Here is a 16,733-nt window from a genome sequence, read left to right on the forward strand (position 1 = left end):
CTCCCATGAGATATGGACACTGGAAATTCTTGAAATTCCAACTTATTTTCACACAGGAGTTGATCTTCATGATTAACTTAATTTCTACTCATACATATGTTTCTCACCTTAAAGTATAATTATGAGACTCCTTAATGAAGTATTGGGTCTTTACTGATTGGTGGCTGTGCTAAAGTCTAGTTAAGATAAAACATGCAAGCACTACATGTGTAAGAGTTGCAGAGAAGGCTGGTAGCTGCCCAACATCATTGGCCTTATATCTTGTATCATTATTTAACTGTATGCACTGTTGGTGCCTAACCATTTATTGATTGTTGATGTGTCTTTCCAGTAAAGTACAGTGAAGAAGACGTGGATTTTAGAGCTAGAGATGCCTTAATTCTAATCCACTGTGCTTCCTGCTACCAAGTTATTTAAACTCCTGAGTTATGGAGATAATAATAACTACCTCCAAAAAAATTCTTTTTTCGTTTAAATGAAATATCCTATTAAAGTACTTAGTACCTAGTGCCTGGCACATAGTAAATGCTTAGTAAATTTTGGCTAGTCAAAGTACTGTTCTGGTATATTCATCTGTGTTAATCATAGCAAGTGCCAACAAATACCTTACAGTCTAGCAGGCAGACTTAATTTAAATGATCCACTTTGAAATGTTAGCTCTGCTTTTGTTTTCTCTTTAAAAGTAAGGTTAATTATATTGATAACATCTTCATTCTCAAACAATTGATGAGATATTTTTAGTTATTACTTTGAGGTCTTTGGATCCAAGGAGCAGTGTATTTGGGTGGTCATGTGGAACACTATTCTTCAGTGGAATTTAAAGTACAAAGGGTAGATTGTAGATAGTTTTAAAAATCACATTTCTATTAAGTACTGGCAATGTTATAAAAGGTAAGCAAACACTTTTACACAGTTAACACTTGATCCTGGTTTGAAAGGGAGGTTTTGATGCATTTATAGGAGCAAATATCAGTTAATTTAAGGCAACCAGGCTGGAGTGTAGAATCCAGCAGAAAATAGGAATTTGCAGATGTATTATTTTATTCAACTTTTTGAAAATGTTATTACCATTGTGGTTGAAGACAATATAATACTGTTAAAGAAAATATTTTAAATAATAAAAAATTTTCGAATTCTGCCACTTTAACATGTTTAAATTTTTTATTTATGCCTTTTCAAGGTATGCAGTTGTTTTATAATCTGAATGTATGTACTGTTTTGTATTACTTTTTCACTTAATTCTATGCTATAAATGTTTTTCAGTATTTTTCTACAATCTTATTTTTAATGGCTCTATAATATGCCTTTGTTTTGTCCATTTATAGTTGTAAGACATTTCTCTTGCAGTTATGTTCAGAAAGTATATTAGCATTTTTCTCTTGGTGCAAAGAAGATAATGTATTGAAATGTGATACCGCATTTTCATCAATCTGTGATACAATGGGTTGCTTTCAGCTGGGAAATCTCTCTTTGAGAATGTGTGGATTATAAGGTTGGACTGCTTTACTGGCATTTCAGACTATCGATGGGGCAGGGATGAAGGCAGTGGAAAGTTCAAATGCAGAAGAATGAACTGGGTGGTCATGTATAACATATTTTTATATAGCAGCAAGAATGCCCTTGGCTTTCCTGCTGGTGCTTTTCTCGGTGATTTCTCTTCCCTTACCCTTTACCTCAGTGCTTCCCAGCTCTTTCCACATCATGGCACATGTGGAAATAATATTTGCATGGCACATGGGTAAGCAAGAATAATTTGGAGGCATCCAGATAAAACTTTGTGAAAATCTGTCACATTTTCTTTATATTTTATGACTGATAAGAAATAGAAAATTCGAAGATTCTACACTCCAGCTAGAGAGCAAGAACCTGTCTCTGAAAAAAAGAAAGGAAATACCAAGATTCGATGTTAAATGCTAACATTGTTTTCAAAAATTTTAATAAGAAACTTGATCCTACTTTTCTGGACAAAACTTTTCTATATTCGAGTTTATGTTTGAAAGTGATGCACACAGTCTCTGTTTGAGTTTTCTGTTGATTTCATCAAATTCTCGATAGCTAGTGTCATCAAGACACTATAAAAGTAGGTGGTAGCAAATGTCCAAAGAATAGTTCTTGCTGCTTCTCCAATTGACTGAAACTCCTTTTTTCATCATGAATCATAATTTGCATAAATCAGTCTCTTTAAATTATATATTACACATATGATTATTCTCTAAATCTAATTACTCTTTTCTTTTTTGTTTTGTTTGTTTTTTCTTTTGTTGGCAAACGTAGTGATAAAATTTCTTGCAGTATGAAATACATTTTTATCTCAATCATACTTTTTCATATCCAATATTTCAGAATAGTGATAAAGCTTTTCTTCAAGTATATACAGATGTTGCTGTACTACTTTTCATTCTTCAGGTTGTTCCTGAACTAAATATCACTTGAGAACCATTTTTCTCTGTATATGCTAATACATTTTTACCTGTTCCTTGCAGGACCTTCTAGATATGCAAAAATGCAGTATTTTTAAGCCAGTAAATGACTTTTAACAGATCTACAAAGTGGTAGCTATTCATGCACAGATTTTTTGTGTTTTTTGAGTTCATTAACTCTTGGCAAATTTTTTTTTTTTTTTTAATGAGACAGCTCATGAACTCCAGTATGAAGCAGCAGAGCATGGAATATGATTCTGTTTATAGAATCAGGCAACAAATGGGGACTCGGGGGCTTGGATTTTATTAGAATTGCTATTTTGATAAGCTCATTTAATATGAAGTTCAAATCTACATATAAAGGGTACTTTAACTCCAGAATGACTTTTTGATATAAAGCTCTTATACCTTTCCTGTTGTCTTGGTTTCACCAGCAGGTGACAAACCTGGGAAATATTTCCATAATCCTTGGTGTTTCAAAGTGTTTATTGGAATGTGTATTCCCTGTGGTTTGATTTTCCTTTATAGAAGTATCAAGGTTTCTAACTGAGCACAATGACAGGGTTTAATAGATGTCGGTCTGCATTGGAAACTCTTGATTTTTAAAGCTTATAAGTTAGTGTTGCCTCTATGCCAATGCCCTGAAGTCACTTCCACGTGTGTCAATGCATCAATAATAGTGTTCTTGAGTTGAAAAGTAGAACTTGTTCCTGATTTCTGTGTTGCTTTGGTCCCCATGCAGGGATGGGTATAACATAAATGCTTCAACAATTTTATGAGGCAGTTTGGCCTTTGCTTCATTGTGTGATCTTGAGCTCATCTGATTTTGATCTGATTCCAGTGGAACTGAACTTGTAAAAGAACATTATTTCTTATTTTACATTAGCATACAAAATTGAAAACATTCCTCTGCACAGAATTTTTAATAACATCCTTTATGCAGATACATGTGTTCATCACTTAGGTGAAATCTAATCCTCTTTACATTGCTTATCTACTGACTGTTTCGACTTGTTTGTTTTTAGATCCAGTGACTTTCCAGTTTTAATAAAAAGCCAGCCTTATAGTGGTAAATACAGTAAATACTGTAAAATTTAAAGTCACTATATAAGTAATAAAATGAGAATAATATATTAGACTTTTTTTTTGAGAATTGAGACATCTAAGTAGACACAACACCATTTAGGCAACTGTTATACCATGATTTTGCAGTTGCATAAAGTAAAATTGGAAGATTGAAGTATTCATTTTCATTTCACTCTTTTTAAGTTTAAGAGTATAGAAACTTTTTAAAGAAACTTTTGAAAAAGTTTCTGAAAACTTTATAAAGTATAAATATTATAAAAATATTTTGAAAAATTGCTCTTCAGAGCCTAATTTGTTTTTAGAAATAAACATTGGTTTTTATTTGGAAAAACCCAGAAATTTACTATGGCATTCCATAAAGAAAAGTTTTTGGCTTTTTAGCTAATGATAGAAAAAATAATAAATAAAGTATCAACTATTAAAAGTAATAAAATCTGTTACTTAAATTTAGGAACGCTTGATACTGGACTGTAGATATAACAGCCACAGTAAGTATATGTCCTTCTTGACTGTTAGGAAAAAATTCTAAAAAGAAAGAATAAATTGGGCCGGGCGCGGTGGCTCAGGCCTGTAATCTCATCTCTTTGGGAGGACGAAGCGGGTGGATCATGAGGTCAGGAGATCAAGACCATCCTGGCTAACACGGTGAAACCCCGTTTCTACTAAAAATACCAAAACAAAACTAGCCAGGCGTGGTGGCGGGCGCCTGTAGTCCCAGCTACTCGGGAGGCTGAAGCGGGAGAATAGTGTGAACCCGGAAGGCAGAGCTTGCAGTGAGCCGAGATCGCGCCACTGCACTGGGCCACAGAGTAAGACTCCGTCTCAAAAATAAATAAATAAATAAATAAACAGAAAGAATAAATTGAATACAGAAAACCTAAATACTTTACAGATAAGCACAGTAATCAATTCAGTGCTGTAGTAATGATGAGACCATGGGGTGACTTGAGGGGAGGCCCATGCGAGGGGCTCTGTTGTGGGGCACACATCCAATCCTGCAGTCAAGATGATGATGGCTACCTTTAGGAAGTTGTCAGTGTTCGGATATTTCAGTTGTTGCAAACTTGAATGACTGGGTTTTTTTTGGTTTGTTTCTTTTTTGTTATTGTTTTAAGTTTAAAATTTTTATTGCTACAAAAATGTTCTAGCTGCAAGAGCTAGAGGCCCACCATACGTTAATCACTGTGGTATATCTGTCATAGAGCTTTGCCTTCCTGTTATCCTGGATCGGGTTCTTGTTTTCCATTGACTGCACCCCACTATTATTAGCCATGTTGTCCTGCTTGCTTCCCCTTTGGGAAGAACAGGCATAACAGAGCTGACTTTGATCTGGTAGGTGAATCTCTTGTCTTCTGTGTTGGTTTTTGCTTGCTATTCCTAGTAGGTGGCAAGAATAGCATGGCTTTGTGTGGTATTCCTAGTGCATGGAACCTGAGATAGCTAACAGTAGGCCCTTAGTAAATAATCGTGGAATGAGTGGCTGACATCCATACAGTGTACAGTGGGATAAAGGAGAAGGAGCATATTTATTTTCTAGGGGAGTCTGCAAGGAATCCACAGGTGGTGTATGAGCTTAGACTTAAGGGATGAAAGGAATTTCATGGGGACCAAGGCAATGGGTGAGTGTTTCAGACAGAGGGGATAGCATTTGCAAATGCACTGCATTTGGGAAAGCATCTTGTATGTAGGGAATTATTAAATAGTTCTGATTTCTGGGGTATGAAATGAAGCTGGGTGTGGTGGCTCATGCCTGTAACCCCAGCATGTTGGGAGGTTGAAGCAGGAGGATCGCTTGAGCCCGGGAGTTTGAGACCAGCCTGGGCAACAAAGTGAGACCTCCATCTCTACAAAAAAATTCTAAAATAGCCTGAGGTGGGAGCATCACCTGAGCCCAGGAGTTTGAGGCTGTAGTGAGTTAGGCTTGCACCACGGCACTCTAGCATGGGTGACAGAGTGAGACCCTGTCTTTATGAAAAAAAAAGAAAAAAAAAAGAGGAAGGAGATGAGGCTGAACAGTAAGGCAGGAAAATGATTAATATTTTCTGCAGAGCCATTTAGATGTTACTTTTTTTTTTTTTTTTTTTTTTTTGTGGGTTGCTGCCCTTTAGTGGGTCCTGAAATTAATTGACAAGTTAAGATTAACACTTTTTTTTTTTAAGTGAAATATGCTGGACTAGAGAATATCAGATTCCATAGTGTACAGTAAGTCCTAGGTGTAACCCAGTGAAACTGTTTTCTAATACGTGTGTGTATATATCGTGCACATGTGTATGTGTGTACTGGGTTGTAATGTAAAATGTATTTCAGTGATTTGGAGTTGAAAAAGTTTGAATGTCACAGTATTAGGTGTTGGGGAGTCACTGAATAATTTCAATTACGGAAGTGATATGATGAGACCTTAGTGTTAGATAACTCTTGGTGTGTATCTGGAGAATAGATTGGAAGAAATGAGAACAGGTAAGGTGATCACAATATCCTAGGTGAGAGAAGAAGGCTTAGAATAGGGTAGTGGCTGATGGAGTGGGCGGGTGGATGCTGATCTGTTCAGGAGGTGAGATGGCCAGGATTTAGTGAGGGGTGTATGAGCTGAAGAGCAGGAGGATACCAGAGCACCAGCCTCGGCCATGGGTGTGCGGGGATGCCAGTTGTATTAGTAGAATAACTGCTTATTTACATATTTTTCTGTTTCACCTCTTGGTCATCTGGAGTAAAGTTTTTTCTCAGTTAGGAGAAAAGCAGCTCAGATAATATATTTTGAACCATAACAAATCTGAGCATAGGTTTGGTTCTTCCTGGAGATCGATGTTACCTTAAGCAAGCTTGTCCAACCCATGGGCCAGATGCAGCCCAGGATGGCTTTGAACGTGGCTCAACACAGCTTTGTAAAGTTTCTTAAAACATTATGAGATCTTTTTTTTTTTTTTTTTAACTCATTAGCTATCATTAGTGTTAAAGTATTTTATGTGTGACCTAAGACAGTTCTTCTTCCAATGTGGCCCAGGGAAGCTAAAAGATTGGACACCCCTGCTCTAGAGGATGAGCTCCCTGGGCTCACTGACTCCCACACCAGCCTGGCCAGGGTTCTGTTCAACCATTGACTGTTCTGTCTTCTGGCTTTTTTGCTACAGAAAAGCATGAAGCCAGTATTACTTTTAATTCCTCAATAGGTTCCCTTTTATCCTGCTCCCCTTTTCCCCCTGACACCTGTATCCTTTCTCCATCCAAACAACTTATTCTGCCTTCCTTTAAGCCAGGAAAAATATTTCAGCGTTTAAAGTTCTTATCTCTGGGGGGCAGGCTTATAGGGCTCCTTTACTTTCTGCTTGGTACTTTTCTTCATTTTCTGAAATTTTTACAGTGAAACATGTATTACTTAAAACATATTTTTTTCTGGTTATAAATGAGCATGTCTGTTTTAAACAATTAACAGGAATATAACAATGTATTAAGTGCAATGGGAATATATCTAGTAATCTCACTCCCCAGAGGAAATTCCTGGTAGCATTTTGGAGAGTTTCTTTCTGTGCACATAATGGCTCATACAATCATGTATAAGTATGATTTATGAAATGTAAATACCATCTTTCTGTAGGTCTATAACATGTACTGTTCCCCGCCCCACTTAGCAAATAGCATGGCGACCTCTATGCCAGTTACATATAAGTTATAACCTATAAATCCAGAACTTTATAGGGGCCAGGGAGGTAACATGAGCAAAGAGAGTTGGCACAGTGTGGCTGCGATGGGTAGGCCCTGTGGTGAACTGATGGACTTGTACCTCTCATCTAAAGAGACAGCCAGTGCTTAGCTCTAGTCAAGTATTTATTGCTGTGTGAGAATGCCAACATGTGGGCCTATGTTTGTTGAATCTTTTGATGTTCTAAGATAAGCTAGAAACCTAAAATTGTTTAGTTTAAATTTTGCAATTTTTCATACACCATGTAGTCCAATCTGCTGTCTGGGTTGTGGCTAGTGATATGCCGGTTTACCACTGGATATAGATGCATCTCATTCTATTTGAGTAGCTTTTAAGAAAATTTAAATGAGTGTTATCTTCTCCTTTATTTTTTCCCATTTACTCATCATTGAAGTGGATGTGTTCATTTTCTACAATACTGGCAGATACCCTAGCTCAGATATGAAACTGAACAATAGATTAATCTATCAAGTTTTTGCAAAGTTTCTTTCTGGAGAATCCAGTGCTGTTCTATGAAATCCCTTAGCAGTGCAATACTTCCACCCAGGACCTTATAGCCAGAGGTGGCTGTTTATTCTTCTTTCTTAACTGTATAGCAAACCATTCAGAGAAGTAAAAATTGTAGAGGCTAAATGTAGATGAGAGGCAATTTCATTCACTCACCAACTAACCTGTATGTAAGGAAGGACTCAATGGCCGGGATGAACAGATGTTTTGTCCTTGGTCCTAATAGGTGTTTCTTCCACCTATTCTGCAATCTGGATTGCAGAATAACCAGAGAAAGCATGGGAGCAGGCTACAAAAAGAGTCTGGTTTTTTATTTCGACCCATTAGTATGAAGGGTTGGATTAATTTCCAACAGATTTCAGCGCAGCCTCATTTCTAGTTCGTCATTGTATTGGCACTGAGTGGTTCTTTCCTCTTCAGGTTATTTCATGGATATATGAAAGGAAACACACTAGTTACAGGCATTACCCAATCCTTTGCTCACATCTCTTTACCCCTCTGAGCCACCTTCTCTGTAAGACATGATTGCTGATGCTGCCAGAGTTGTTGAGAGGATTGCATTTTAAATAGGATGACTCTGTGAAAGAAACCAGCATATTGCTCTGTAATGTTGGTTCCCTTCTCCTCTCTTTGTTATTTCTTTCAACATGAAACTTTTGTCACATTTCATTCAAATGAGCTTTAAGAATATAGGCTTTTCAGGTTGGAGACTGCATATTGACTTATGAGTGGTGGTAGCATAAAGAAGTAGAGCTGTCACTTGTGGCATTAACATGCTTTAAGCAGAAACTGATTTTTTGTTTTGTTTTGTTTATGGTTTTTGACGTGTTTCTGTTTTGGTCTGACTAGGAGGAGCCTGATCTGGTTAGTGCAATTTATGGCCGAGGGATAGCCTATGGAAAGAAGGGACTACATGTGAGTATGTAATAGTTACGATTGCCATAGCGCCTACATGATCTGACACAGACCAGGGTTTTGCTAGAACTGCTACTGTTCATTGACCCTTGATGGCATGTGGAGTGGTATCTATCGTTCCAGTTCACAGATGAGAAAATGGCAGCTAGTAAGTGGTGGACTGGGGATTTCCACCCAGATCTTCTGAAGTAAACTTTGATAAACTGGATAGACTAAGAAAAGCATGAGAACCTGCTTGCATTCCTAAGAGATATTCAATGGTCCAAGTGGAGACTGGGCATCAATAGTGAACTAGGACTTAGAGTTTGAGTTCCTTTCACAATTATTAAAGGTTGATGAAAGAACAAAAGGTTTTTTTAAAGTGTGTAAAATTTATTTTTATTTGTTATATTTTATACTTTTTGCACATAGGTATAATATATTTGTAGCTGTAATCAAATTATTCCCCTTATTTCTTTGAGGAAGGCTGGAGGAGGACTATAATAATCATATTTTACACAAGCAAAGGTACTACGGTATAAAAATGAAGACTCCTGAAATTATATAGTAAATCACGAAATGGTGTAAGTTCAGTTTTCCAAATTTTTAGTCTAGGACATTATATGCAAACTTTTTCTATTGTCTTATTGTATACTAAAAATATTTGTGTGAAATTGTGCTTTGAGAGAGCAATACCACTTTTGCAACTTTTACATTAAAAATATTAAATGTTTAACATTTTTATTTTATTACAATTTATAACATATTACAATTAATATTGTACTAACCTTGTGCTGGCCCACTGGAGAAACTTTGTGTATCTGTATACTTCTGAGACATAGAGGACTGAGAATGAATTCAGAATTGGGAATGATGGAAGTGCTTAGGAAGGAAACGATATTTTACTCAGAGCATCAATAAATGACCAGGTTGAAGTTGCACTAGTAAAGTTCAGAGCTGCCTCTTCCTAATTCACATCTTTTAAAATTATACATCTTGAGATTAAATTTGCGTGTATATTTAATAAAAAGTTACACATGCATTTTTAATGTAAAAGTAACATGCAAATGTTAAAGAGAATTTACCTAAACTTCTTAAGATATAGATTTATAGGCTTATGTTTTTGATAGATACTATCTTGACCCATTTCTGTTCCCCCATTGCCACTGGTCAGCATCATTTCACGTGCTGGTATCCACATACTCATCCATTGAGATTCGTTGATTCCATGTTTAAGTAGATTAAGTTTAGATAATATCCTGCCATCTGTGGAACTTGTGATAGGTAGCCGGGTCTAACATGTTATTGTTGTGAGTAAGTAGATAGACTTGAGTGAGTTAAATAATTGTAATATCATGACTGATTTGACATGGCACATCTCTTACATAGAAGTGAAGTTCATATTTATTTTTAAACAATTATCATTACTAAATTATTAGTTTTCTCAGAAAATCTTTTCAGCCTGGTTTTGAGTAACAGTATGTCTCATACTAAGCTAATGCCTTTTCAAGGACATTAAGAATGCTGAGCTTGCTCTGTTCGAACTGAGCCGAGTAATTACCTTGGAACCAGATCGTCCAGAGGTATTTGAGCAGCGAGCAGAAGTGAGTGTGGTTTTCTTTTTCCCTCTGTCGTTATTGGAATAGTTGAATCCCAATATTTTTCCTATCATTTTATTACTTGTAAATTTTAATGCTCCCTTAAAACTCTTATGTTTTTCTATGTAGGTACTTAATGCCTTTAAGCATGGTTGAAATTACTAGAAAACTATGGACCGAGTGATATTCCTGAACTAACACAGAAGAGTAATATTTAGTATGAAAATATGTGGTTATGATGTATACTACTTCTATAGATATTCATTGAAAAACATAACACATATTTACTGTATATGTGACCTACTCTAGCAAAACTTGATATAACTGTTTGTCAAACTAGAATTCACAGCCCTTGGAAGTGTTCATTCTGCTGATGTGTATGTGTGTAAGCACTTACCTGTAATTCTTATGAGATAGACCTAGCTGCGTGGACACATAGATCAAGTGGATGATTACAGCCACATCTTAATGGAACTTGACATAGAGACAGATAACATGTGGTGAAGATGCCATGTAGGACTGGCTCAAGTAGACACAGGAGGTGCTTCTTTGAGAAGAGAAGAAGGGGAATGTTAGGAGTGTTTGCTGAGGCCATCAGAGGAAGCGAGGCTGGAGCTGATGCAATCCCATGGTGTGATGGGGACAAGATGGAGGAGAGTGTTCAGTGCAGGGAAGAGAGTCTGTACAAAGGCATTCTGTTTTATGTTTTTAAGTGAAATTTGTTTATTTTACTTTCTGAAAATAATAAGCTATCTAGGCTTGATATGTGTTACTGTATTTAGTCTGAATAAAACAACTTTTAATCATCTGATATGATCTCATGGTTGAACTAAAGAAAAAATTACTTTTTATTTTCTCTTTTGGGAGAGAAAACTAGCAAAGGAAGTGCTAAGGGTGTAAGAATTTAAAAACTGTATTTATGATATTTTTGTTCTCAAGATTATTGTGTCTTACAGTTCAGTCTCTTAAAGTGAATTTTTGTTTTGTTGGGGATTTGGCTTTTTGAATAAAATCTTTCTTAATGAATGATTTCATTTCTTACATCTTTCCTATTTTGAATTGTAACCCTAAGGGTTAAGTGACTATAGTTTATCACTGCTTGAGACTTGCTGGTATTTAGTTGGTGTTTAGTGGCTAATTTGGTGACAACTTTGGTGATCATCTGCTTCTGGGAGAGGGGACTGATGCTTTTTCCCCTATATTACTCTGGTTTGTGTTAAAATCTGGTAAATCATGAATTAAATTAAGTATATTTAGGTAAGAATTATTTAACAGGTCTTTACAATTCGCATATCTAATAAAAAGCTACTGTTTATCAGAATGGAATTGGTAATTAGAAAAATACTTTTTAATTGTCTTATGTATAATAATATTCTCTTTTTCTGGCATTATTGGGCAATAATGTTACTACATACTGAATTTTCCAGCTAAATTATAACATACCATTTATATATGTCAGAAGTCATTTTATGAGAAATCTTTCACTTTCATGCTTTCTGAAATATTCTATATTTGATGAACATAAGTTAACTTTTTAAAGTTACTCATTCTTATGCATATTGATTGTTGTGCTGGGATATGATAATTCAGTTATGTACCTAGGGGTTGATAAACTCAGGAGGGATGATTTTCCTTCCAAAATACAATCCCAGCCCACTGTGCTTTTTGAATTCTCAGGCTTATATTCAATTTCTTTCCTCTTTCTGAGCTATCATGCTTACTACTGGTGATAGGCCTGCCCGAATCCTCTCTCTCGCTGATTTTAGAGTAGGAAATTATAAAATTTGGTAGAAATAATCTGTCTAATAAGGATAGAATAGGCTGGGCGTAGTGGTTTATGCCTGTAATCCCAAAATTTTGGGAGGCCAACACAGGAGGATTGCTCAAGGCCAAGAGTTTAAGACGAGCCTGGTCAATGTAGTGAGACCCCTACCTCTGCAAACAAATTTTAAAAAATAAGTTAGCAGGGCATGATGGCATGACCCTGTAGCCTAAACTACTCAAGAGGCTGAGGTAGGAGGATTGCATGAGTCCAGGAGTCCGAGGTTACAGTGAGCTGTGATTGTTCCACTACATTCCAGCTTGGGTGACAGAGTGAGACCCTGTCTCTAAAACAACAACAAAAAAACCCTAATTTAAGGACGTTTATTCAGGATAAAGTGCTGGGGCTTGATTGCATGAACACTGATACCCACTTTGGATTTTCTTATGTCTTTTTGGTTTACTTTTGCATTCTGAACTGTCTTCTGTATTTTCATGTTGCCTGAATACAACTGATTGCTGGCTCAAAAGAGCTTTTCCAAACAGGCTTGCAGATATTTTTCCTCCTACTCTGCAGATCATGACTCATGAGTTAAAAGTTGTTACACAAAAGGGCTTAAAGAGCATCTGGAATCTTAAGAGTTGTCATTCAGCTCTTCTTACCATAGAGGACAGAGCTAAAGTCCATGGAGGACTCTAATCTGTGTCCAATAATTTGTCTATTTTAATGGTTCAAAGTTATCTTTCAGGTTAATTTTGACATCTTTGTGTATATATGCCAAATTTTGATTTAAAAGGTAAAGTCAAGAAAAAAAAATCACATTGTAAGAAAAGTAACATCTGGTACAACCCAGAATGTGAAATAGTGACAAGGCAGTTGCTGCAGTCATAGTTCATCAGCCTCCTGCTTGACTGGACAAAGATTAGTGGCACCTCAGGTGGTTGACTTTGAACACCACCACATAGTATATGGGGTCAAGGATTGCAGCCTGCTGAGAGTAATTTTGTGAGTGGAGTAGGGTGAAGTGGAATTGAAGAGTCAAAAACATTGGGATTTTAGGGTTGGTCATTGGTATTTTTCCTGATTACATGTTTGGGATTTCTAGATTCTGTCCCCTCTGGGACGAATTAATGAAGCAGTGAATGACCTCACTAAAGCTATCCAACTGCAGCCTTCAGCACGGCTGTACAGACATCGGGGAACCTTGTACTTCATATCAGAGGTGACTTGTTTTTGTCTTGAAGTATTTCTTTTTATGATGATGAAAATTTCATTTTTCCCTTGACCTCAGGAAGTGACTCTTTGATAGATTTGGGCTTTGGCTGTTTAGTAATATATCTGTGTCATAAGAGTTATAGGCTGGGCGCGGTGGCTTACACCTGTAATTCCAGCACTTTGGGAGGCCGAGGCAGGAAGATCGGGAGGTCAGGAGATCGAGACCTGGCTAACATAGTGAAACCTAGACTCTATTAAAAATACAAAAAAATTAGCCGGGCGAGGTGGCGGGCGCCTGTAGTCCCAGCCACTCGGGAGGCTGAGGCAGGAGAATGGTGTGAACCCGGGAGGCGGAGCTTGCAGTGAGCAAAGATCCTGCCACTGCACTCCAGCCTGGGCGACAGAGCGAGACTCCGTCTCAAAAAAAAAAAAAAAATAAATAAATAAATAAAAGTAAAGAATTATGAAAGCATTTTCTGTAGCTGAAATTAAACCCGGTGGAGAACATTAAATACTAAAAACATTTTCTTGTTTGAGCTGTCAGCAATAACTAATTCTGGACTGGCATTAAAAAAAGAGAAAGATAAATTTAGTTTGTGGATTGTATGTCAATCTTTCTTGCAAATGTCATCATAGAGAAGCAGGTGTGCATGTTGTCAATGTGATTATTAAACTTAGAGGTACAATTCGAATTTCTTTGGGTTTCACAACCCAAGAAACATACCCTGAACTAGCATGGCTTTCCAGACTATAGCTTCTCTATGTAAGTGACCCAAGCCTAACAAGGTTGTCTTTTATCATCAGAGTGACATTTATGATTGCCACAATTATTTCTGTGGCTTATAGTACTTTAAATAACAATTTTCTGTGCCAAAGAAAATATATTAAAAGAGTCTCAGCATAACACCTTTTAATGTTAATCTGTGGCACAATTATTTTGGAACTATCCAGTATGATAAAATGCTAGTACCAGAAATTTCTCTAACAGATTATTACTATAATACTATTTGAGATAAATTTTTTTGTAGTTAAGACAGAGTGCTTAATTAAACCTTTGTGAGTTTTTCTCACAATTGCTTTTCTTAAAAAGCTCCCAACTATTTGAATGAGTAGCATAAGCATTTAACCAATATATAGTATCAAAAAATGTTTCCTTTGAAGCCAAAAAGGGCAGAGGATAAATTGAGATATTTTTTCTCTACCAGTCAAAAATTAGGAAATGTTCACATATCTAATAAATACTATTTTATTTTTCCCCCCACTCTCCTTTTTGTAGGACTATGCAACAGCCCATGAAGACTTTCAGCAGTCCTTAGAACTGAACAAAAACCAGCCTATAGCTATGCTATACAAAGGTTTAACTTTCTTTCACAGAGGACTTCTGAAGGTGAAAGTGTTGTGCATATGTGTACCATATGATGACTCTGCTTCTCTTTTGTGGGTGGGAGGAATTTCTTTTGCTTGATAGCTGATCTGATGTAGAAGGTAGTCTGAATCAGCATATTTATTATTTATTGAGCTTCTATTCTTTGCTGGGTTCCTGGAGGGAGATACAGAAAGAGAAAGGATCAAAGGTTAATAAGTGGGAGAAATGATACTTTACCTTTATAGAGGATACAGTTTGCAAAGCTTTTTCCACATATAATTTATCATATGGTAAACATACTCAAGAACATAATATAAACAAAGTGCTTTGAAAATGTAGATAAGAAAGATTCACTGGAACTGCAGAGTTAGAGAAAGTTCCAAAGAACAGGTGGACTTTGTCCTGGAGCTGGAAGACTGAGTAGGATTAGGGGGTGGAAGTGGGAGAAGAAAAGCCCATCAGGCAGAGAGGAAAGCGTGGGTGAAGACTTGGGGAGATGGAAATATGGGCAGTTCACAGAGTGGGAAGTAGTTGGGTGTGGTTTAAGGGAGATGAAGCTGGAAGGTCGGTGGAGGGCAGGTCCTTATCCTGGAGTACTGTGCTAAGCATTTTGACTCAAATTTGCAGGCCAGAGGAGCTATAAATTCTAGATTGCCAAAATGCATAGGTTCCAGCACTGAGACCAAATCTGTAATTTAGAAAGTCGATTCTGACAGCATGGTGGCTGAGGAGATGGGGGACAGAAGGACTGACCGGGTGACATTGTTTGGGTCTAGGTCAGTGGGCATGAAACTTGACCCAGCTCCTTGAGAGACCACAGGGACAGGTTGGGAGACCCTTCTGAGATTGACTGTATTGGTATCACTTGAGGACTGCCTGGCTGCTGGGCAGAGGAGGTAGAGGGAAACAAGAAAGCTATCTGAACTGACTGAAAGTTTGGGCAGAAATGTGGCCTGTAGCCTGGCCTTTCCTCCTGCCCAGGCACTCAGTTCCATGTTCTGAGTCTGTGCGGGGAACCCACCGTGAGAAGGCTTGTGCCAGAAGCCGGGGGCCTGAAACCTGATGAGGAGCTGCCTCTCTCACCTGGGCTTCCTTAGTGCCACTCAAGGCCTGCCACATAGTAGGTGCTCTCACAAAGGACACATCCAAGCTACCTGATGGAAGACAGATGGGCCTGAGAACGAAATAGAGTCAGCCTGCACAACTGAAAAGCGATTCGTTCTGATAGGAGCCCCAGAAGGTGGTACTTAACGAGAACTTTGAAGGCTGTGAAGAAATTCAGTAGTGTGTGGCAGGGATGTGTATCCTGACAGAAAGAACAGACATTTTATTATTGAAAGTGGTTTGAGAATCTGACATACATATATTTGGGTTGTGGGGAGAGTGTTTACCTGTGAAAAGGCTGCACATTGCAAATCCTCAGTGTTAAGGACAATGCCTGTCACATAGGAGGTGCTCAATACGTATTAGTGGAATAATGAATTTCAAGGACAGAGCACTGAAGTTGGTGTTAAAAGGTCTTGGTTTGAGCTCTTGCTCCAGGCTCCATGGGCAATCAGTTTCTCCTTCCACGTCTGTAAAGTGGAAACAATTCTACTTTCTGCCTCTTGGAGTGATCACGAGGATTCAATAAAATACTCCATGTGAAAAGTACTTTGTAAGCTTTAAACAGGAATCGAATATTAATTATTATAGATTATTTTATCTGTGAAAATTAAAAATTTTACAGATTCTAAAAGAAAACTCCCATTCCACTAAAAGCCAAACCAAAGGAATTTTGCAGATTCTATTTCATAAACCTCACATTCCTTTTGGAAGTATGTGGAGGATGCTCCTAATAAAGACCTCTCTCTCTGCTCAGGATTCAGACTGGCAGCCGTAGACTTTGAGAGCAATTTCTTAAAACATGCTTTGAGCAGCTGCCAGATAGACTTGTCCAGTTTATTTTGTATCTACCCTCTGTTCCTCTCATCTTCTCTGACAGTCACCTTAAATTTAAAAAATTCAGAACCTCAGTACTCTACTCAAATATCTCATGGAGGAGAAAAAGATTACAAATACAAAAAAATACCAAACTATTCATATTAAGAGGTTGAAAATATTTTTAAAAGTAAGCAAATGCAAACGATTTCACTTTTAATGTTGTTACTGTAGAGCCAGGTTTAGGAACGTGGACGGGGCTCTTTGG

General features: G+C 37.2%; 1 protein-coding gene across 23 annotated transcripts in view; it reads left to right on the forward strand.

The window, feature by feature from the left end:
* TTC13 (tetratricopeptide repeat domain 13) overlaps positions 1-16,733 on the forward strand; it is a 101,991-nt gene that overhangs the window by 26,324 nt on the left and 58,934 nt on the right. For 8 of the 23 annotated variants that reach the window (XR_012416142.1, XR_010587788.1, XM_073998319.1 and 5 more), the window contains 4 exons: positions 8,560-8,625; positions 10,116-10,208; positions 13,070-13,186; positions 14,456-14,566. The exons of 4 other annotated variants lie outside the window; for them this stretch is intronic. Coding sequence is in view for 17 of the 19 variants with exons in the window: in XM_073998319.1 (XP_073854420.1) it covers positions 8,560-8,625; positions 10,116-10,208; positions 13,070-13,186; positions 14,456-14,566 (387 nt within the window). In the remaining 2 variants the exon portion in view is untranslated. The remainder of the gene's footprint in view (positions 1-8,559; positions 8,626-10,115; positions 10,209-13,069; positions 13,187-14,455; positions 14,567-16,733) is intronic. 11 more of the 23 variants (XM_073998021.1, XM_073998066.1, XM_005539795.4 and 8 more) reach the window with 5 other exon arrangements.

This window comes from Macaca fascicularis, chromosome 1 (assembly GCF_037993035.2).
Source record: "Macaca fascicularis isolate 582-1 chromosome 1, T2T-MFA8v1.1".
Classification (NCBI taxonomy): domain Eukaryota; kingdom Metazoa; phylum Chordata; class Mammalia; order Primates; family Cercopithecidae; genus Macaca; species Macaca fascicularis.